General features: G+C 38.5%; 2 protein-coding genes across 2 annotated transcripts in view; one reads left to right on the top strand and one right to left on the bottom strand.

The window, feature by feature from the left end:
* On the bottom strand, positions 1-19,589 carry MLC1 (modulator of VRAC current 1). The gene is made up of 12 exons (XM_065849039.2): positions 19,454-19,589; positions 18,613-18,796; positions 16,414-16,503; positions 14,374-14,427; positions 14,124-14,225; positions 7,519-7,620; positions 6,510-6,581; positions 5,923-6,039; positions 4,975-5,031; positions 3,800-3,922; positions 2,210-2,377; positions 1-580 (listed from the first exon to the last, which is right to left on the bottom strand). The coding sequence occupies exons 2-12, from the start codon at positions 18,790-18,792 to the stop codon at positions 506-508; spliced, it is 1,140 nt and encodes a 379-aa protein (XP_065705111.1). The 5' UTR covers positions 18,793-18,796; positions 19,454-19,589; the 3' UTR covers positions 1-505.
* Positions 19,590-23,483: 3,894 nt separating this feature from the next.
* The window catches only part of MOV10L1 (Mov10 like RNA helicase 1), a 35,230-nt gene continuing 34,185 nt past the window's right edge, over positions 23,484-24,528 (top strand). Inside the window, exon 1 of the mRNA XM_065846826.2 lies at positions 23,484-23,623. Coding sequence (XP_065702898.2) covers positions 23,536-23,623 — 88 coding nt within the window. The 5' untranslated portion in view covers positions 23,484-23,535. The remainder of the gene's footprint in view (positions 23,624-24,528) is intronic.

The raw sequence follows: 24,528 nt of genomic DNA, 5'->3' as shown, positions 1-24,528 counted from the left end.
TTATTGAGTTTCCACATAATAAAGACTTTTATTTACATAAAAGCAATGAGATGCAAAACAACTTTACAACTCCTACAAAAGTGAAGTATAAGCAAAAATATCAATTATGACTTGTACTCATAACTTTACAAAAGCATTTATCAGTTACATTGACTGCATAACTGCAGTTATAACAATCTCTTGCAAATATACGAAGCCCACTACATATTGTCATATTTTACTTCGCTATCAGCATAAATCCATGTGACTCAATACCTTTCTCCTAAAGGTATCTTCTAAAGCAACACTAGAATACAGATACCAACAGAAAAGACAGATGTGTTAAAAATATTATCAATATATTTCAAAATTATTAGAAAGACACATTATTTACTGTGTTATTCCTTGGCTCCTACTGCTGTGGCTATTTTGCTGTTTATAAACTGAAAAGTTTTGAAGCCTTAATTCAAACAGTTGATTTACTGTGTTGGATTGTACTGTACTGGCTGTATTTGCAGAATCCAAATTACTGAGCCATCTGCACCACAACTGCTTTCCAGGCTTTCTCTTTGTCAAAATCCTTTAAGGTATTATTGGAAACCTAAAAGTAAACAAATTTCAGACAAATGGAAACATCAAACAATGCTTTGGTTAAAAACTGAAGTTCAAGCAAATAAATATCTGAGAGAAGCTAGGAGAATGTAAAGATGACTAGATACAGTCTGAGCTATTAAAATATTCTATACATTGTAAATTGTATAGTTTGCATATTGTATACATCTATGATATAAAATATAATAGTGTAAATTGTAAAATACTTGAGACATTGGGTCAAAGAAACATGCCCAAATTCCTGTTTTAAACATGTTACTTAGGACATTTTTTAAAGATTTTTGACAAAATGTGACTGAAGGCCCTAGCATCTAAATCTCTAAACCCAAAGCCAGTGAAGCAAGATTTATCTACATACATGCAAGCAAACTAAGGTCTTACATAGAAACACAGACTTCTGAGAAGCCAAGGGGACCTACAACTTTACCTGTAACGTTATTCCTGTGTTTAAATACTAAAAAGTAAGCAAAAAGGTATTGTTTTTCTGGACAAACTGTTCCTTTTAGCATTTAACTCACACCTAATTTCCCAGTGACTCACAAACTAGGTATACTTACATAAATCTAATAAACCCCAGAAGAGATCTGTTTAGGCATGCCATGACATATGCTCCAAAATGTGACTTGCAGCAGCAGAAGTGCTGCTGTGCTTCATCTTTTACATAGAACATAACTGTCAGGACACAGATCCAGAAAATAAGCCACGTACACTAAATGTCCTCAGCATCCTGAGGGGACACAAACCCACAGCTTCCACTTTCTATCACCAGCTGTATAATGACTTGACTGAATGTCAGACCCTGCTCCCAATGCTTTCTATCCTGTGTTATTTCAATGCAGATGCTCCTTCCACGGCAGAGACTGAACCCTGGACTCTGTGCTGGGCCACGCAGTAACCACACAGCTAATGTGAGTTCCTCTCTCCCCATCTTTAAGGACACAGCGTTTGGCTCTCTGCAGCAGAGGGGAGGAAGGCCAAAGGGCTACACTGCTCTGCTAGGAGGTGGTTGTCATTTTAACCTTCACAGGCTGAAGAAAGCTGGGTTTCCCCAGTCCCTGAAGTACCACTAGTTAGGACACGGAGAGATCAGGGATTCCAGGCACTCTCCTCTGCGCACGACTTCATACTGTCCAGCACAGGCAGCCACTCGCTCAACCTGCCCTTTGCTGCTCCTGCACTCCAGGTTCTTCATTCTTCCACTTTGCAGTTTAGGGAACTTAAGAGAACTAAATCCACTTAGTAAATTCTCTGCCCCATAGCAGGCCTTGGAAAAGGTACAACTGTAACAAGTACTCTCATTGTACAGCCTAAAACTTCTGCTCACATTGAAAGGGATAAATCCATTAGAAATAAGAACAAAACAGGGCTTTAACCTTTCAAATGTTTTTCTCTTAGCAGGACTCATCACAGATTTACAGATAATGAGTTTGTCATAACGCAATTATCATTTAACCAGCAAAATATTTTCTATTTATTACAAAATTCACCAGTGTACTAACATCTTCACAGTTTTATAGAGCAGTTTTTAATTCTGATCTAGATTAAGCAATGTGAAACATTATAAAATTATATTTTTAAATAGAGATTTTTAACTTTTATAATGGGCATAAATACATACCTCTGGTGTTCTGTATTCCTGTTTTTTAACCTGTGATGCTGTCCATGACAAATCTTGTAGTTTCATTTTTGTCTTGTAATTTACACACTGTATTACAGTTCCAAGAGTAAGGCATGCCTGAATTAGCAGCATCAACATCAGAAGCAACAGGAGTACATCATAAGATTGCTGAAAATAGAGACATTAAACATGTTGTTAACTACCAATAAAATATTTTCTGACATACTCACCCCTTGAGATTTTTATCTAGATCTTATTTTTTAACTCAAATTACAATTTATAGTTTATTTCAGCATGAAGTTTCAATCAAAATATGAGTGTCTGAGTTTGTTCAAAGTAGAACAGATCAAGAATTTTTTACAAAATGCTCATTTGCCAAATGTTTTCCTCTAGAAATAGAACAGAATTGAGGAAACCATTCTCTAAAATATAGAACCTCACTGCTGGTCCTGACCTGAGCGATGTCGCAGCCATGCCTGGGCCTGCCCCCATGCCTTGCTGGCTCTGACCTTGTCCTGCTGACTTGAATTCCTGGCTCATCCTGGATCTCTCTCACCACTATGGACTTGTCCAGCCATCACTGAACTATTGGCTGAACCTGGTTACCACAGTTGGACCTGCCTTGTTTTTCTTTTTGTGGGTACTGCAGGACTACACCCCTTGCCAAGGTCTCTGCCCTTGTCTGCCACCTTCTGTTCCATTGTTCACCCTTTGCGGAGTAGCCCTCTCATGCTGCATCCAGACACAAAATAGGATAAGAATGTAAGAAATGCTTTACAGGGTCACACCAACCGTCTAGACAGTCCAGTCTTCTTTCTCCATCATGTGCAACAGGAGAAGCTGCTTAAAGACAGCATGTAAGCCTTGGCCACTTGTCTAACAACACACTATGCTCCTCCACTATCAGAACAGCATCACATACTTAAAAGCTGGTTTTCCAGTCCCTAAGATCCCATTTTGATAAATATTTTCCTTCTCTTCTAAAATTACAAGACTACTTAAGGATTAGGGCATACTAAGAGTCAATACTCTTATTCAAACTGTTTTAATACCCATAAACGGTTCTTTGAACATTATCATGGATTGCTACACACTTTGAAAGTAAAGCCCTAGAAAACTCTTCAGCAATGCACTGGCAACACTTCATATTGAAATGCTTTAAGATTTGCAAACATTTTTCTTCTCTGACCCAATCAAATGAATTCAAGAGTAAGTTTACAATCCAAATATGCCATTTGTTGGTAGACATTCTAAGAAACAGGAAAAGGTATTCTTCAAGTACACCTAGAATCTTTAATTTATATATGCCAAATTCATCAAAACCTCAAGGAGCCTGGCATATTACATTCTATTTTTACTGATTCTTTAGAATAATATCCCATGATTTTTAAACTATAATTCCAGTGTGGCAACTGTTCTAACATACTAAAAATTATATCATTAGTCAAATATGAGGTTTTGGATCATTTCAATAACATTTTATTCCATCTTTATAATACAGCAATTTGTCTTCTTATACTTCCTAATTCATTCTTGCGTTGCTACTGTAATAGGTAGATGTTAATTTTTCAGTTGCACAAAAATACATACTTTAACAGCAGGTGGATACGTTTTAAAGATGTCAACAACTTGCATGATACTGAAGGATAAGTAGGCAGAAGCTGTGAACAACAAAGGAGAGGTAACACTGCTAATGGCAATCAGGACCTCAACCTAAAAAATCAGATAATACATGTTAAATAAGAAGACAAGCAAGTTAACACTTTGGTTTGTAAGCTTGCTTGAGGTAAGCATAACAAAAGTGTGTAAAATTGTGTAAGATTACATGAGACAAATAGAGAGCCACCCACATTGCATGGAGATACAGAGGCAAACTTGGAATAAATCAAGTTTCCTAGCCAAAACATTGTTGTGTTGTAATTATTTTTCCACTTAATATGGGGGTTTTGTTTGGTTTTAAAAGCGCTTTTCTTATGCAGATACAGAAAACAATACTCAATTTAGAGAACCAGTATAGAAGTATCATTTATTCTTCAGTTTGTATGAAACAATGAGAATCAATAGCAGATATTGCAGACTTAAAATAACTATGCAAATAAATTGGAGTGCTTTGAGGTAAATTTATTTCAATCAAATAACAGTTAAGTTTTCGTTCAAATATCATCCTACAGGATCAAATTCTGACTTCAGTTGTGATCATGTGTCATTACTGACTTACATATGGTTGCACAACTGTAACTTAGAACAGATGTTTTAAGGAGGCTTAACTACACACCTAGGACAGTCAAGGAGTAAATGCACTCTACTGAATATTAGTCCTTTATTTCTGGTCATGCAGATGAGGAGTTCATTTAAAATAAGCTCTAAGTCCAGTGCAGCCCGCACACCTAATTTGTTTCTGTCAGAAACCACAGTTCATAATGAAAGGAACAGGAAGGACCTCAGCTCAGGAGCATGAAAGCAGTTCTGGCCACACCGTAGAAAGTATGTCATTTTCCTATAGCAATCCATTCCCAAGGAACCAGTACAAAAAGAAACAACAATCCTTTGAATTCTTTTCTAGAATTGGTCGAATTAAGTCTCCAAAGGACCTACTGGATATCATTTCAGGAACATCAGCTGACACTCGTGCTACATGCTTCTGTCACATTCTGTAGAAGTAACTAAAAACAGGTGAGCAAATATAGTAGTGCCCACTATCATGGGCAGGCTTCCCTAGCATTATTCCTCTCTAATGACAAAATCCAAGAACTTTACACACTTACCAAACATTTACTTGGATATTCAGCAGCTACATGACTTGCAATGGCACTTGGAAAGCACTAAACAAAAGAAGCATAACAAAATAAGTATTTACCTACTTGAAAACTAACCAAATTATAACTGAGTTACAGGGATTCTCATTAGTCACAGAGCACATCCTAAATTTCCTGAAAAGGTAAAACTGCATAGACTAATTATGACAGTATTAGGAATCAATTAGTCAAATGGAGATAAAACTAATCTCCATTTAACTCGCATTTAATAAGTATAATGTATTAAGCCTACATATACTGAAATATGATTATCCTTAAAACTTGACACTTCTACATAAAAACCTAATGAACCCTACTGAACTTTGTGAATTCTCAGTACTGAAAAACTTGTTTAGGATCTTTTTCCACTTCATGTTGAGAGATTTTCCAGACATAGGAGCTATATGTAAATCTAATGTTCATTGTCTTCTTTCTCAACTGGTTCAATCCATGGCAAGCAGCTTAGCACAGCATGGTTTATGAATCCACCGCTCCAAGGTACAGGCTGTTATTAGTGACAAGGGTTACCAACCACAGTTAAGGCTGACAGGCTAAAGGTGATGTTCTAAGGATTCTACCACACTGAAACTGAACTCAACTTTTTATTTTGCAGCCTGAAATATTCTAAAACCTAGGACTTCTTTGACAGAACACTTCATGTCTAATACCCTTGTTTAGTTACTCATTTCCATTTTACTGAACTGAGGACTGAAAATTTATCATAACTAAAGTATTGTAAATCAAAATAGAATAAGCACATTGCATAAACACATTAAGTATATTGAAGCAATTGCCAATTACTATTAGGGCCAAACAAACATCCCAGTTGCAGGGCAGGGGGTGGGGAGAATGAAAAAAAATGTAAAAAAAAATCAAAGACATTGTTTTAAAAGAATACTTTAACTTTGCACTACTTACAGCAACTAAGATCCAAAAGAATGTTACTGAAAGATATGGACCTGAGACTAGAACATCCATATTCAAAGCAATTATTCCACCAAATACTGATGAAATTCCAATAATCACCTCAACTACCTAAAAAAAAAGAAGAGCACACAAATTATTAGCAGTGCATCTGAACACCAAATTTCCTATTTGCATATATAAAGGAATTCAATGGGGAAAAAAAAAAAAAGGAATTTAGACTATTAGCTATACATGAAGTCAGTGTTTTTCAGATCTAAAATCTGGCAAAACTCCAGCTGGTTTAAGCAAAAACAAGATCAGCTTCATTATACATATTTCTGCTCTCATTTATTAGCTCCACTGAACAACAGTTCAGTTTATACTATTTATCCTTACGTCATTAAGTAGTCTCCCTCCTCTTATACATGGCAGTTCTCATTTATTTTGCAATATTCTAAAAGGAAACATTTTAAGATATGTCTTACTTCTGTCTTTATTTTTTCAGCTATACTGATCTCTTTCTGGCTTTAAAGAAGCTTAGCTCTTAGAAAGATGAAAGAACAAATTGATTTAATGAAAGAAAACAACGCTTTTCTTACTGAATATGACTTCAGAATTCGAGTAGGAAAGCTGACATTGCTCAAAATGATGGTATTGTCATATGCAGTATTCTAGAGAGGAACAAAAAAATCATGATCAAAAACATACACAAAGCAACACATTTATTTCTAATATCCCATACAGCCTGCTACAGATCTTAACAGTGGCACGCAATGTCTGGTTAGCCCATCAGCGCTGACAGTGAAACATCATGGTGTTTGCCAGTGTCAGACCACATCAATCACATTAATAACAAATGGGGCAGTCCCAGATAAGCTGTTATGCAATCACAGCTGAACAACGAAATAGTGTCATCTTGTCTCCCCTTTCCACCTTCAAAACCCATACTTTCTTCCTGAGCCTTCAGATTTTACTGATGTGGCTAAAGAGTAACTGAAGGAGGACAGTACACTACATGACTTTACCTGGCAAGCAATACTCCCACTGTAACACAGAATGACACAGCACATCTGCTTCATTATTAACTGAAAGACGTACTGTTGTAGGAAAATGAGGGTGGGGTTTGGGTGCGCATTTGTAATTAAATAAAATTTTATCTATAGCTCCAAATCCTGAGGCCAGCATTCATTGCCCAGGTACTACCAAACTGGCATACATGACAAACATTTTCTGCCCCTCAGGCTTCAAAAGGCATTGCTCGCATACACACAAAGTCATAGTATTCTAATGTTTCATACATCATGAAGTTTTGTTCTACAAAACAGAAATAAAACATTTTCCATGCCTGTTCATAAGATATTGAAGTAACCCTGCCCTGTACAATTGCAACAGGTCATTTTGCAGAGCGCCCACTGCACTCTCAAAGACAGAAGAGGTTACTACTGCTTACTATGATACTTTTATTTATTGTTCAAATCCAGTTTTACCATGTAATATGAAATTATATACTGGAGATGCCAGTAACTTTTCAATGTACATGATACTGGGAAAAAATCTAATATTTTTAACACAAAAAAAGAGACATTTTAAATCCTTAAAGGTACCTACTTTCTTTCCTGTACAGCAGTCTTCAGTAGACCTGGCTGAAATGATCACAGTGGTTGCCATGAAGATTTCCAGCAGAATAAGGAGAATCAAGTTGAAATTTATCTGTCAGTAAAATCCCAGACATAAATGAGTTACATCTTCCATACTAAAAATAAAGGAGGGGAGGGATCTAGCAGGATCCACCAGTCTGTCTATTTTCTGTGACATTTAGATGTCACAAAGGAATCAGATAGTTTGTTAACCATTTTCTTGTTTCTTGATGAATCTCTAGGACAACACTTAGCTGCCTATATAATACCCAGAGTGCCTAACCTAAGAACAAAACTTTTTTTTCACTTATGGGAATATTCTGTGTGAAGATTTTCTCTCTGTCCTCCAGAAGAGCAGTTAATGACAAAGGGTGATTGCTGTGTACATCTGCATTTTGCAGGACCTCCCATGTGAAACCAGAATACTGCAGCAAATCATGGAAGATTCACAGAAACAGAACAAGGACAAACAAGAGCAAGCGTGGCCAGCCCAGGGGCTAAGGCAATCTGCTGTGGGGGGAAGGAGGGTCACAGGCTCGCAACCCCTGTGCTGCAATCCAAACAGTGTGATGCAATATCTAATGCTGAATGAAAACACACTCCAAAGAACTGGGCCAAGAATGCAAGTTCTCTGCTCTACCAAGTGCCAGCAGAGCATTGATGAACATTTTTTGTGGTTTCACAGATCTTGCAGGTATAACAGACTACATTAAAGCCCAAGACCATGGATTCTGCCATTCGTCCTGCCATTGCTCATCTTCAAGACACAAATAAGTGAGTGTAATACTTAACATTTCTCTTTGGTTCTTTATTAGCTCACAAAAAGTCATAGACAACTAGTCTACATGGGCCACATCATTTTTTAGAGGCACACAAGTTAGGCAGAGTGGATCTCCCTCTCTTGTCTTCAGAAGTACCATGTTCTTCCACTGGCAGCCCAAGAAAATATCTGGTGGTTAGGTCAGGTCATTGGGCCAAGTTCCAGAAGTTTAGGGAGAACTGACTCCATTCAGAACCTATACAATTATAGCAAACCATTGTTCAATGACTTAGAACAGAAATATACTGTTCCTTCATGTCAGACTTGCTTTGTAGATAATAAAGTCTCAGTTTTTCTCTTCCACGTATCTTACAGGACACGTATTTTGAAAAAGATCATAAGTGGCAGATTTGAGAGGCATTTTTGGGTAGAGAAACTCATCCTCCCCAGGAAATCACAATCAGAACTATGTGCCTTGCAGTACACAACAGTTGTACTAGAGCCACAGACAGCAATAAACATAGTAGTAAGCTTCCAGGGAAAGTGCTAGCATGAAGAATAAAGACATTATTTGCCAAAAGAAGAGGTGTCAAACATGTGGCCTGCAGAACAATTTATTCCAGCCTTACTTCTGCCTCATATCTAGCCTGAATCTCCCCTCTTCTAGTTTAAAACCATTAACCCTTGTCCTGTCGTAACAGGCCCTGCTAAAAAGTCTGTCCCCATTTTTCTTATAGGCTGCAATAAGGTCTCCCTGGAGCCTTCTCCAAGCTGAACAACCCCAACTCTCTCAGCCTGTCCTCATAGGAGAGCTGTTCCAACCCTCTGATCACTTTGGTGGCCTCCTCTGTACCCTCTCCAACAGGTCCATGTCTTTCCCGTACTGAGGGCCCCAGAGCAGGACACAGGACTGCAGGTGGGGTCTCACCAGAGTAGAGTACAGGGGCAGAATCACCTCCCTAGCCACGCTCCTTTTGATGCAGCCCAAGATACGATTGGCCTTCTGGGCTGTGAGCATGCGTTGCTGCCTCATGTCCAATCTTCTGTACAGCAGTACCCCTAAATCCTCCTCCACAGGGCTGTTCTCAACTCCTTCATGCCACAGCCTGTGTTGATACTGGGGGCTGCCCCGACCCACGTGCAGGACCTTGCATTTGGTCTTGCTGAACCTCATGAGGTTCACATGGGCCCAATTTTCGAGCTTGTCCAGGTGATGTGTTTTGACACACAGCGCTGGTACTGATGTGGGCTGCCAAGGCCACACTACACAGTGCAGTGCCAAGTAGACAGACAAGTTTGTGTCCAGAAGCACTGTAACTACACTGATGGACTAGCTGATTTAGCGTCACTTACAAGAAGTAAATAAAATAAATTGAAAAAGTAACAGTAAATAAATTAGATTTTAATTTAATATTAATATTTTCAGTATTTTTTTATATGACACATCTGGAACACCAGATAGAGCCTTCCACCCCCAAAATTAGTTCAACACTGCTAGACCAAAATAAAAATATCTCATTTCCAGTTTTAGAGTTTGAGTAGTTTCATTATTTTTTAAACAGAAATACAGCTAAAGTTACAAGTAAGTACCTTTTTATACCACCTGTAACTATGGGAAATTCCATATTAGATTTCTAGGTACTGAAGAAAATTCTCTCTACAACTACCACTGTACATAAAATCTATCACCCAATGCAGAGAACCAAGTAAACTGTGTCCCTAATTTTCTTCCATAACTAAGGAACACACAAGTGCAACTGGGCAGAAATTAGTAGATTAGCACAACCTCAATCCAATTTGCCCTGAACCTGCACCGGGTATTAAAAACATGGTTCACTGAAGCTGTATGAAAGGATTGAATTTATTTCAAGATTAAATAATTTAAAGATCAATATAGTTGCTTCAATGCATACTTTTAACATGATTTAAGATATCCTACAGATATTTCCAGACATCTGCACAGGTCTGACAAATAATGACAGAGAACCTAAAGGAGGCTGATGCCTTCTTGGATGAGCAGCTGGAGCAGGACAAGACAAGCCAGCACACACCTCATGGAGATGCACGCTTATAGTTAGGCAATGAATTCAAGCATCTACACTCCAGTATGTGTGTACACCTTTGTTGTCGAGGCTTCCACTACTGTCAGCGGAGACCTCATCTATACAGAAAAGAGAGAGAACCCCAAAAGCTACAGGGCCAGCCACTTGCTAGAGGTAGGGTTCAATCATACTGGCTGCCAGTGCCATTTGAACTATCCAAGCATGCTGAGTGTGCCTGCACAAATGGGGTGTATGACACAGGACCGACAGGAGACTTTCACCCATCAGAGTAGACGCAGCAGTCAGGTAGAATATCTCACAGAACATTTAAAATAGGAGATGTCTAAGTTCAGGCCGTGGAATCCTGCCTGAGGCAAACAAGATTGTAGCGCAGGGTCCCAGTCACTGGATCATCTCAACTATAACAGAGGTACAGACACTAAACTCACAAGGAGACAATAAATGTATGTACTCAATTTGGAGATAACTTGAACCCTGTTCAAGATCTGCACCCTTTCAGTTTCAGTGGCCCACAAGCACAAGGTTCCATTTTTGTTTTTCAGGCTTCTTACTCCGAGAGCTAGGAAGGAACAAAGTGGCAGCAGTGGCAGTATGCATCGCTTATACATCGCATCCTTCATGCTGATAATACACCAACTACAGACCTGCACGCTACTGCAGTGGCGTCACATAATCACAGTCTAGGACACTGCTTGTATCTTGCATTCCATTTATCTATCTAATGTCATTTTGCAGAGTTATCCAGCAACATGAGTAAGAGTAATGAAGAATTACCCGAGTCCTTTATAAGGTGGGAGTGGGAGGGTGGTTAAATATGAACTGTCTTAACTGGATAAACTTATCCTTCTCACGAGTCTTATTGCTTTTAAACTTCTAGCAGTGATTTTGCATCAGACCAAGTATTTTTTTCTTGTGCAGTTTCCCATGGGGCAGGAAAATAAATATGATGATGAAAGAACAGTTAAAGAGATGGTATTCTACATTTTCTTTGTACCACATGGATAATGGAAAACAGCTGGCAGCAAGTTGCCAAACAGCGAGACTGTCTCACTGAAACAGTGCCCTTCAAAGAGGAGAGCAAGTCAGCATCATGAATAACTCCTGAGACAGAAACTCAAAACAGCTTCAGAGCCAACTCTGCGCACAGTTATCCTGACTTATCTTTATTCAGTCATCAACAACACCATATGGACATGCAATAGACAAGTGAAAATAATTAAAACCACACAACCAAGGATGTCTTGTGGATATTATTGTGGATAACTAACATTTGCCAAAGAGCAAATTTGCTTTGTTACAAAGCTAATGTTTATCACATCCTTTTCTAGTCTAATATAACATTTTTTTCCAAATGGTTTTATCTGGCTTAAAAATACAAACGCTGTTAATATTTAATAACAGACATAGCCTTCCAGTGTCCCGACAGCACTGTGATCCTGTCTACCAGGGGAGGGGAATGTAAAGTGACAGGCAGTCTCCAGTAAGACTTCTCTGCTGTTTTCTCTCAGAATGCTTGGACTGGTTTCTAATATTCAAACTCACTACCAAGAAAGGAAGGGAAAAGGCATATATGGTATATAATTCATTCAGCCCCAATAGCCCAAGACATTGAAGGGGCAAACACATGAGGAAACTGCTACACTAGCAAATACCTTGCAAAGGCTGTGAGAAGAATTGACTGGTGTAAACTGCTCTGAGATACACACAGAACCGAGGGAGGCATGAAGTCCCACCAAACACAAAACTGCCCACATCTAAAGCCACTATTGCTTGAATTTGACTGTCCAGAGTGCTAAATCTCCACTGTTCTGACTTACTGCGGTACTGCATCTCTCTGAAAATTGGGCCAGCTGCACAGAAATGTGAAGTTAGACTTAGTTACTGAATTTAGAAAGCAGATTTGCAAGTGTTGGCACTTCCTAAGGGGAAGTAAACACAATTAATTTAAAAGTTCAACATCTGTGAAATCTGGAGCTCCAGATATTACAAAAATAGTACAGATAACTCCAAAACAAACTCAAGCTTCTGCACTGTTTTTCTATTAGAGAAGTCTTTTGTTACTAATTCAGATCTGCTCTATAAGGAGTCATTATTGCTGCTGAGCTCTTAGTATGACAGCAGCTGATGTGATAGCGGGAGAAGAACTCAACAACAGCACGAGAGTAGTCATTAACCTTTATAGGAAATGTATGATGTAGTTGTATTGAGTGATAGTCTATTACAATTATTCATCAATGGCAACAATAATACCTATCACTATGTTATTTACTCATTCATGTAATATTCTGTAGTATCGAGGTTTCAAAACATTTTACTGTAGCAAAAAAACATAAAACCACCCTACAGTTCTACTGTTTGGCTCAGACTACCAAAGACAGATGTTAAAAGGTTGTGACTCAAACCCAGTGAATTTTTCCCAGCATGAAATACGTGTGCTTCAAATTACATAACTGCTGCATTCTCTTTGGTGATGATGTATAAGAAAAATGTTCATTGAAAGTTTCCTTCCTGGTGGTCTCACAAGCAAAACTATTGTTCTGTTCTTGTTAAAAACAAGTTTCTCATTTTTTTTTGCCTGTCAGCTAAACCCTTCATATTAGCGGCATTTTCCTGAAAAAAACAGATAAATGTTTTGGTAGACATTGCTATGTGCAATAGTATGCAAGGTCGCTGGACTGATAAGGATGGATGTACATCTCGTGAGAGGGGCAATGAGAAACAGGTGACCAGAAACTGACCAACGGAGTATAACATCCCATTCACTTGAATACTTCATATAAAAGTGGGAGATCACAAGGATCTCGTTCCCTTTTCCTTACGGCCGACATTAGGAGAGGACCTTGCTAGTCGTCCCTGCAAACTTAGGCCTAGTGACAGACCGAATCCAGTTCCGGTTGGCTGCAGAGTCCAGTCCATGACTTCGGGTGTCAGCCCTACAATCTGCCAGCGCAGCTGCCGGGACTCTCAAGATTGGTTTTGTATATTTTGTATTATTTTCCTCTATTTTATCAGTAGCATTAGTAAAACATTTTTCATTTTTCCGACTCTCTTCTCTCTGTCCTTCTTTCCCTCCCGATTGGCTGTCCTTAGTGGGAAGGGAGGAGAGGAAGGGGCTAAAGAGGGAAGGGGAGGGAGAGGGGGCTAACAATACATCTGCCACAGTTTTATTGTCAACCCGCAATCAAAACCTCGACAACTATCCATTAAAGAAGACTCAGGAAAGGATTATACTTAACCTGATGATTAAATGTCCTAGAAGTAGCACTGTTTGGGACACCTTCTCATTTCAGTACAATTCAACCCTAAAAAATTGCTAATCTACAGATGACCTGCTAATTCATTTTCAGTTTTCTCTTCTGACCCTGCTTTTTCAAAAAAAAAAAAAAAAAGAAGTTGCTACAGTCAATGGAAAAATAAACAGTCAGTTGATCAAACTGAATCACATTTAAAATCTAATTCATAATTTTGAACTTTGAATACAAGAAGAAAGTAATTTCCATATTAATCTCCTCAAAGTTAGCTGTACCATGTATGTATCTTTTAGCCACATGAGTTTCCGTCTCCAATGTAAATTTTTCAGTCTTTTCTTACTCAGAAAAATAAAGTTACTGATCTCTCCTCACAAACTAAGTAAAAATACGAGAGTATTGACAACCATGTCATTACACATGACCTCCACCCACCTCATCCCCCTTTCTTTTCTTTTAACAAAGATAAACGTAGCATTAATTAGTAACTATTTTAGTAACTTACATTTATAGCTGATGGATTGAGGACAAGTTTGCATCCAAACCAAATTAAACACGTTGTTGTAACAGCAAATGTAGAGACAAACAGAATTTGAAAATCTGGTATCTGAAAAACAGTTTCAGAAGGGGTTTTTCTCTTAGCTTAACCACAGTGTGGGGGGAAGGGAAATTCATATATATATATATATGTGTATATATATATGTATATCATTCATATATATATATATAATTACCAGTAAAAATCTTATACTTACCACGTTAATCTTATTCCTTGCTATAGCAAAGCTCACAACTGCTGAAGGAATACACTGGGAAAATTAAAAGAGAAGACTAGTGGGATATTCTGCACATAGAATTTTAAATATATTTCTGTACATGGATTTTATTTGGTCTTGAATTCATATTCCAGTTAACTTGGACAAACAGAAGACTAGAAACCCTGAGGAAAGTCTGTCACTCTTGTCTCAGCTGATTAATTACAAGATTAGAAGAGGTTTAAATGTGCCTTCCATATCCCTCAGTTTTGACTAGCTACCCAGCACAATGTGCTAAGTAAAGAAACAAAGTCATTTATGAGGCACTTCATGGCTCTTATTAGTTTAAATTAACTCTAGAAGGCCTGTGATCCTTGAGCAGAAAAACACAGACAAGTCATGGTTGTGTAAGCTAAAATTTGTCCAGTCACAACACAGTTCTGAAGAACTTTGTGAAAACTAATCTGTTGAGTCAAATCAGACTTTAAGAATTGTGTCTGGGACCCTCACTATGTTCACTAGGAGCTGTGCTTCTATACTTACAGGCAGAGCTAAATGGAAAAAATCATGCATAAGTGAAAAGTTCCACAAAGCTATTTCTCTATCCCTTAGCTGTTCCCCACCACAATAGATATGGTACCATTACAGATCCAACTCTGTTTCACAGCACACTAATGAGAAAAATAAAAATATATTCAACAAAAATTATTAAATGTTTCCATGCTAAATAATGAATCATGTAACAAATGCTTCAATTCCTCACTAATTATCTTTTCACACATCTAAGCACTGATGGCTTAACAATGGGACCACTGTAACTAGATTGATATCAACATGTAAAATCCTTGGCACTACATCCTTAACACCTAAATGACCTGTATTTAACAGGTTCCCTGGAGTCTCTGGAACACTACATGACTGTGTTCAGGCAACTGAATCCTACAACTAAAAATGGTCAAAAAAGTCTAGAGAGCAATTCAGCTCATGCCAAACCAGACACTTAGTGATCAGTTGGCCATAGAGTTTCCCAGGCTCTTCCAACTATACTGACTCCTTGATCTGTAATAGGAGCTGTAACAGCTTGCTCACATACAGACACCCAAATACACACACCTTTACCCACAGCAAGCCTTTCAAACACAATATGATCACCTTCTGCATCTACCAGATCTCTGGAAAGTCTCAAGAAATGCAAAGTTCAAAGAGACAAGATTTGGGGCAGAAAAGGAGACAGCTCAGTAACCAACACTAATGTTGCAGAGAATATCACATTAGTGAAGATACTAACTTCAAAAACTGCTTCAACTTAATTCTAACACCTCTAGCAGAAACATAAGCAACAACTCATTCACTGAGCAACACGTGGGACTTTTTTGTTTAAAGTAAAGCATTAGTCTTGCATCTATCTTAAAACAAATCTGTAAGCCAAGCTGCGAAAGTAACAATGACAGAATTCTGCCATGAAGGAAGCAAGTAAATCAGACCCATCTTATGCACACAGATCTAAAGTGTAGATTAAGCATTTGTAATATAGTAAAAAAAATATAAGTCTCTAAAAATGCAGTAAAAAATAGTGGACTTTGGAAACTGTCAGACATCTTTAACACATTTTCTACTACTAGAATAATACTCAAGAGAACTTTAACCTGCTTCAGTACTCAGATATTATGGCAAAATAAATCTAAAAAGTAATACTTTGAAATACAGCCTCAAATGCATTTTGATAGCATTTAGCCAGGAAATTCCCCAAATAAGTAACAAGGCAAATTTTCTTAAAGTCAAGCAGAGAAAAAATTGTTCGTGCAGGTAACTACTGCATGCCAGTGGTGAGCTGGCTAACAAAAATGGCGGCACAAACCAGTTGTCTTTATGACAACCATTACGCCCTTAACCATGGAATGAAAACCCATTTAATGAACTGTTAAAAAGGATTAAATCTTCCATTAAGAAAGTTAGTAGTAAAGACAGAATAAAAGGCAAAAGTTATTTACTATTGATTTTGCTGTCAAACAGCCACAGCAAATAATTAAGAATGCTTACTGAACCTGCTGCACAACGTAAATAATCCATTTCAGATGGAAAAATATTTCCCAGATATAATGAAAATCCCGAGGTAATAAGGAGGCAACTCTGCAAAGCAACAAATAAGATAAATTAATACAAATAATGTCATTCTTTAAAAAGCAACTATTCAGATGGAAATCAGTAACTCCTTTCAAATTAAGCTACTGATGAACATTTAATAATGTAGTCTTTGTGTGAAAAATTTTGAAGAAAAATATCAAAACATGCCAAGTTGTGAAGATTATATTCTGCTGGTTATCAAGACTTAAGGCATGTTTGAATCAAGCACTGTGCCCTGACTTGGCAAATACCTAATAAAATGCTCAAAAGGTAACTGCAGTGTTCAGTGGTAAATAAGTTTCAGAAACCTCAGCTAAGCCTCCACTTCGCATCCTCTGCTTGGCTCCACCAACGTGCATTATGCACATGGGCAGCTGGGCAGTTACCAACAAGAACACGGGGACAAAAACAATGTTCCGATACCTTGATGAAGATTCTTCCATCTGCGTCCCTGCCTCCCTCCAAATTCTCCTCCTGCTTTGGTCCAGTGGTCCAGCCTTGTGTTCAATTCCTTGTGTTCCCTTGCCAACTATTCAGTTTGTTTCATAGTTATCACAGTTACACTCTCAGCAATAAATGATTAGTGCGTTCTATTACTAACATTTTTTCTTTTTGCTTGTTGTTACTCTGAGCAAGCATTTCTTTGAAAGGGCTGGAGAAGATGAAACACAGAATAGCTCTTTGGTTTTATTCAGCTGTTTTTTTTCATGTTACAAAATTATGGGTGTCTTTCAAAAGTCCTTGTCAATAATGACAGAAAATAAGGATAGTGTGTGTATAAGCACACACACAGAGAATTCCAGCAGACAGAAGAACAGTATTTATAGAACACAACCTGAAATTGTGCTTGAAACATTGAATTGATCCTGCACAAGAACAGCCCATACCAGCAGCCACTGTGAAGTTACCCCGCAGTTTGCAACTGCTCACTGAACTAGACAGTTCTGTTCACTACAACTTATGTTGCTCAGCATATGGACTTTCCTCAGGGGACACTGTCTTTCAGAAGAGTTGAGATTAATCACTGTAATACTTGGGAGAAAAATCTAATTGGAATTTATTTGATTACTTTATTAATAAAAAGGCATTTTCATTTATCCATAAAATTCATGCTTCTTCATGATATGACTTCAGCAAATGATCATTAAACATAACTACCTGGGAGCATTCACAACAACTTTGTAAAAAGCAAAATCTAATTATAGATAGTTGTCCTTTTAGACAATTACGTTTGAGAAAATTTAATGCAAAGAAAGCCATCTCTTCCTTTGTTCTCTTTTTATGTAACAGTACATCTAAAATGAAATCCAAGTTCTGCAGACAGTCAGAAAGGAAAAAGTGTTCATCTGTTTCCATGAAAATAAGGCAATACTTCACTGTTCAAAACCACGTATTTACTGTATAAACAGTGAAACATTTTTAGCTCTTCAAAACACACAAGCTGATAGAAAAAGGTCAAATTCTAATTGCTATAATGACCTTTAATTAACATGGTTCAGAACATAATAGCAGCATATGACGTACATGCCAGATCAGAGTCCTGTGGTTCTAGTAGTTACACAAAAATTCAAATCATTGTGATGTTCATCTAAGAAACACAAGTATACACCTCACTACATGAAGAAAGATTCTACCAAGTAACTACATGACTATTGAACCATGAAAGATGAATGTGGCAATTAAGTACCACATATGTTTTTAATGCCAAAATGCTATAATGGCAAGTACTTTTTACAGTTAAAAATATGTTAAAAGCATGCATGTGATCAGAATACTTTACATCCTTTACCAAAAGGCACTGCTTATACATACATATGGGTTGATATTTACCACTACCACTCTTACTGTCTGTTTATGCTATATGATTAGTATTAAAGATAAAAATCAGCCTTCATATGGCATCTTTGATTAGTGTAGAATTATGCAAAGAATACCATCAGTCAATTAAGTATTACATTCTAAATTTGCTAAATACATCCCTTTCTGTACAAATATTTATACTCAGTATGATCAGTGATGAAATTCTGAGTCTCAAAATGATGTGAAACTGAACAGATTACTGGGCACTGAGACCTCACCTACACTTTTAAATTGCGTATCATTTAAAGTACTTACTCCCATCAGTAAAGAAAAGATCCATCTTCTGTAACTAAAGCAAGGATGCAGCCTCTTTGATAGCTGGAGGTCACTGGATTTGATATCTGGTATATAATTTCCATTCTCTTGTTTTCCCCGCTCCAAAGTTGGCATCCTGTCATAGCTAAATTCTTCTCTGTAACCTTCTTCCCTGGTCATAACACTTCACAAAAGCAATGAAAGAATAATAACGGAAATGCAATATAATGAAGAAACACCAAAAGTATCACTTAGCTCCTTCACATATTCAGATCAGTGCCCAACTAGGTTCTTGTCTATTTAAGGTAAAATACATGAAAGCAATATTCAGTAATGAGCTGTATTTATATTTAAAAATATGTAAGCATTCTAACAACTTGCATACAATACGTAAAATACATCCTATAGCCACAGTTCACAGTAATACAGTATAAATACCAAGAAAATGAAAGATTGTGTATGATACCTCAATAGACTTTTATTTCAAGAGCTAAAAACCATTTTTGGAGTGTTTAGTTTGGGAGTAACTCTATAACCAAAGCTTTCTTTTTTCCTTTTTTTTTAAACTCTGGAATAGAAAAGATTTTTAAACATGTTTAGAAATTAAGTTTCATTAGATTTTAATATTTCTTATCAGGTATCCAAAATGACAGGCTTCAGATACTCACAATAACTCAACTACAGCGAACTGATTTACCCAGAAACAACCATTTCTCTTGTTCACTTAGTCCTTTTTTGTTCACCTCACTGCTTGCCAATCTGTTCAAATACCTCAAGGAGGACCTTATATTAGAACTAAGTTATTGCAGATTTTTCAACAGTTAAAAACCTTCATGCTTACCTTCAACAGGAAAGTTAACTGTCAGTTTAGAACAGCCCTGTGCACACAGCTGCCTGTGCACTTTGGGATATTCACCGCTCAGTGAGTCATGCCGTCTTTGAAAAGTTCTCCCTTACACTTTGGCTCCCAACAACATCTATTCAGATACGGAACAAAAGCACAGCAAAAACTTCAGTTAAGCCAGGGAACAGGAAAATGCCTCCTGAATTTTAATGAACAGAACACACTAGAAAATGATTGTACTGCATTCTCATAGGGCTGCTTCCAGATCAGACCAACAAATTTAAAAAGTTTTAAGTTTTAATTTGAGTACTACTCCTTACTTGGCATCTTAAAACATTCCTCATAGTTTACCAGTTTTAGCTATTATAATAGCCAGTGACAATGATATTCAACAATCTAGTTCTTGTTTCAAAAGAGCAAAGCTACATACAATGCATTATTCTCCTAGAATAAACACCAGTTAAGAATTCAAGCACCCCAACAAGTGGGGATGTTAGAAAGGTAAATGTTAGAAATCTATCAAGAAAATTATCTTCACTGTACAATTCTTCATTATCTTTTTCTATTAACCATAGGTTCCTAAGTGTTCAGATAAACCCTGCACACTTCAGTTTTGCTGACATTCATACTTACAGAGTACCATGATGACTAAACAACATTTTAAATCTAGCACGCAGCAGTGACATGCAGTGGCCAGCATGCATTGGATCCAGTCCTGCTTATTAGGCAACAAGAAAAAAAAAAAAAAAAAGGAATGCTTTTATCTTGAAGATGTTGGCACCTTGACAGCTACAGCAATGACAGGCTCTTTTGTCTAAGCCTTAAACACGCTTGTAACCAAGACACAATTAAATCTTCAGTACTCTGGAGGGCATCACCTTTAAAATATGCTGAAAAAACTCAGAACAGGGGCACTTCTCAATTTGTACAGACTGCAGATCTTACTCTTCTCATAACATCAGCCAATACTGAAAGAATATTAAAATGTTAAAGTTGTTTTAATAGACTGAAACATAGAAATTAACCCACCATATAGAGCACTAGACACATCTGTAAACTGTGTTAGAAAAGGGGGGAAAAGAGTGTAGCCAAGCAAAGCTGTCTTAAGTAATTAAGCCCTTCTTTTCCTATGTTCATAGAAGAAACACTATGCAAGTATTTCCATTATCTGTAACTTTTCAAAGATTATGATTTAATGGAAAGTGGATAACATTTACAGGTTTTCAATGAATGCTAGATACAGGTTTGCCATATGTATAACACAGGATCATATTTTATCCGTTTTGACCAATTTCAGGAGATCAACTTATTATTTACACAAAACTGGCAAGATATTTAGGTATTTACTTGATCTATTCTCTTTGAATACAAGAATTTATGAAGTCCTGCACCGCTGAACAGAACAAGGCTCAAACCCCAGAAATTTCCGTTCACAGTTCCTACTGTTTCAGCCAATATCGTATGTGAAAGCTCCCTCTCTCAAGCATGGCACTACAGGCTTTTCTCTGGTTATGCTGAAATTCCTTCTGCCCCCTCTCCCATGCACTTCTCAGTATTTCCCATTTTCCTTTTTGCACAGATCACACAATTACTGTATCCTCCGCATTTGGCATCAGTTGTCACCAACAAAACAAAAACAACACCACCACACAAACAAACAAACAAACAAAAAACACCACAATTCACAGTTCGGTTTCTACTCCAAGAATTTTCTGGGGCCTTTAAGTTCCCTTCGTGTTCCTGGTTTCTTAAAAAGTCTTGGGTCATTTTGGTGTATACACCACCCCAAGGCAAGATCTGCAGCCAGAGCCCAGGTCACAGGCCAAGACCTTGTAATGCCAAGTAAAGTACAAAGAGATTCCTCCCAGTTCTAAAGTGTACAGGAAACCTACACAAAGCCTGCAGGAAATATAACAATGCCAACAGGACACTACAGGCTTCTCAAAAGGGTTTACAAATTAAGTGGTTTTATGCCAAGTTATGCGAGGGCGAAAAATCATGGACTCCACACAATCCAATATGAATTCAAGTGAAGCCATTTATTACAGAGACAAGCCTCCTTATACATGTAGTTATTTCCTGATCACGCGTCCACGCTCCAAGCATGCATTAGCTGATTGGATATTGTCCATGTTCACGGTCTGTCCACGCGCCCGAGTCTCATTGCTAATAGGTCTTGTTAATTTACACCACGCTGGGGCCTTGTTATTTCGGAGTTGCTTCTCTCCCACGGCAGGTCCTGTTCCCAGCCTTGAAATTCCTGGCTGGTTCAGTAACAAATCTCCATCTAACAGCAACCCCTCCACAACTCAGCCTCAAGAAAATCCCTCAAATCTCCCACAAAATTAGGCCAAAAGATGCCAAGGGATGACAATGAAATCAAATTGAATTCAATCACGAGAGGTTATGAGGAACTATTTCCACCACTGAAATAACCACTGAGCATGTTCAGGCTGCCTGAAGCAGCTGTATCTGATACTGGGTATTTGTCAGGGCTGTGCGAGCATCCCCCATGGAAGACAAAACACAGACTGACAATTATAACTGATCTGCCGAGCGACAGTATGATTAAAAGGTACATAAACTTATCATAGTCCTACTTCTGTATCAGCAATTAATAAATAAGCATTCAGTCCTAGACCAGTTTCCCCAGCACTGAACCCAGCCTTACACCCAGGTTCTCCAATCTAAATGCAAAAACACACCAGGCTGACCAACTCCTCCTTTTTCTGATGAGTTTTTATTGGTTACACTACCTATGCATTCTTTCACACGATATTTTACTACACTGCTTTAGCTCACTATGTGTATTCCTTGTGCAAAATTCTCAGCTCTTTTAAAATCAGCTCTTGGAAGTATTTTGTTTCTCTGGAGCTGATTCCTCAGTCTTTGTTTCCATGCTCATGTCTTGGGGCATGTACTAAACCAAGAGCAAAATGCAGGCCCAACAGCTTCAAAGGGATCTTCCTCCCCTAACGTCATATAAACTTTGGATTTAGTCCTTCACATGAATCATCATGTGAAGAGTTTAAACAGGTCCTATCAGTATATATACTATCCATTCACAGAATCACAGAATGTTAGGGATTGGAAGGGACCTCAAAAGATCATCTAGTCCAAATCCCCTGACGGAGCAGGAACACTTAGATGAGGTTACACAGGAATATGTCCAGGCAGGTTTTGAATGTCTCCAGAGTAGGAGACTCCACAACCCCCCTGGTCAGCCTGTTCCAGTGTCCTGTTACCCTCACTGAGAAGTTTCTTCTCAAATTTAAGTGGAACCTTTTGTGTTCCAGTTTGTACCCATTACCCCTTGTCCTATCATTGGTTGTCACCGAGAAGAGCCTGGTTCCATCCTTGTGACACTCACCCTTTATATATCTGTAAACATTAATAAGATCACCCCTCAGTCTCCTCTTCTCCAAGCTAAAGAGACCCAGCTCCCTCAGCCTTTCCTCCTAAGGGAGATGCTCCACTCCCTTCATCATCTTTGTGGCTCTGTGCCAGACTCTCTCAAGCAGTTCCCTGTTATTGAAATGCAAAATACTTCTGGTTTCACGGATGTCATACGCATCACGTCAGCATTTCAAAGGCCATCCAGATTGAATCCTGGTCTTTTCTGCTTGGGTCATTTTCTTGCAATGAAGATTCCTGAGCAGCATAGCCTGGGGAAGCTGTTATAAATTACAGGATCTTCAGGCAGGAATTTATGTATTTGTAAGTACTCCCCTCCTCCAGAAAAAGTTTCTTTCTTCACCTGAGGGAAGGCGCGAAGCAGCCCGCGGCACGCTCACCGGCTGTCACGTGACGGCACGTTACCGCACCCTGCAGGCGCACGGGCCCCGCCCAGCAACCCGCACGCCTCCGGCGGGAAGAGCCGCACCAGCCCGTAACACCTGCCCCGCCCTACGTCACGGGCTCTTTCACGTGACCAGGAGCGAGCAGCATGATTGGCCGGCGGGGTCGTGGGGGCTCGAAGCGCGGCTATAAGAGGAGGCGCGGCGCGCAGCCTTAGCCTGGCGGTGTGGGTTGGGCTGGGCGGGGGCTTGTCTTCGTCGGGTTTTTTACAGGCGCTCGGGATGCTCGGCCTGTTTTCTAAGGCGCTCGGCTACTTTTGGAGACGTGCGGGTGACAATGAAGGTGGATGTGAGCCGTGGGCGGTCTCAGGTAGGCGTTCCCAGGCCGGTTGTGAGTTTCTTGTGGTTCGTGCAGGGGCTGCGCGCAGCCTCGGAGCCTGGAGGGCCCGGGGGCCTCATGCCCCACGTGAGTGGTGCTGAGTGCAGACCTGTTTCCTTAGGGAGATCAGGAAAAGAAGACAGCTTGTTGGCTGTAGAGCATGTGGGAGTGTTCCTAGCAGTGCTTTTTTTGCTGTAGGACAGGTTACTGTTTCTGCTTAGAATATGGAGGTGTAAGACAAATGTGGTGGTGAGGACTTTGGGCTTTCTTTTGTTCTCCTTTAATAAATAAACTTTCTCCATCTTTCTTGGACTGTAGAATAGAGATGATAATGTAGTTCTGGTGTTTTGAGGCTCCAAAATGGTGTACATTTAAGATGCTTTTAGTGGTATTACTTAATGTAGCACAATGACTACAGAAAGCAAGAAAGATTAACTTTTTAATAGACTTGATTGTGAGTGTAACCAATAACATGTTAGACATCTAAAGTATATTTAGTCCGGTTTTTAGCCTGGAGTTGCAGTGCAATGCTCTTAAGTGAAAGTTTGTCTGGTATGTAAGTAAATACTATTTATAGTCCGAAAGGCTAAAAACTTCTGGGTATCCAGAGACACAGCACTTCATCTCATATCAAAAATGTACTAACTATAATGTTACATAAACGAATTTAAAAAATTATTCTGTATAGTTTGTTTACTTTCCCTGTTTTTTTAGTTTAGAAATCTTAAATGTGTTGTGTTCCCCATGGAAACAACGATGAGAGCTTTCTTTTGCTGTGGTTAGTCTTGAAAATAGTTGTTGGCCCAGAGCTTTTTGGAGAACTTATTTAGCTTCCAGAAGTTTATCTCAAAAATTTCAATGTATTTATGTGTGTGTGTGTATTCAAGTGACAGATT

This window comes from Patagioenas fasciata, chromosome 1 (genome assembly GCF_037038585.1).
Source record: "Patagioenas fasciata isolate bPatFas1 chromosome 1, bPatFas1.hap1, whole genome shotgun sequence".
NCBI lineage: Eukaryota > Metazoa > Chordata > Aves > Columbiformes > Columbidae > Patagioenas > Patagioenas fasciata.
Note: the sequence above shows the minus strand (reverse complement) of the source record. Positions and strands in the feature narration are given on the sequence as shown.

Coding starts and splice junctions, on each gene's coding strand:
- MLC1 (XM_065849039.2), bottom strand. CDS start 18,792: ATGACCAGGGAAGAAGGTTACAGAGAAGAATTTAGCTATGACAGGATG. Junction 16,504..18,612: donor TCTTTTCTTTACTGATGGGA/GTAAGTACTTTA, acceptor GTTGCTTTGCAG/AGTTGCCTCCTTATTACCTC. Junction 581..2,209: donor AGGAATACAGAACACCAGAG/GTATGTATTTAT, acceptor GTTTACTTTTAG/GTTTCCAATAATACCTTAAA.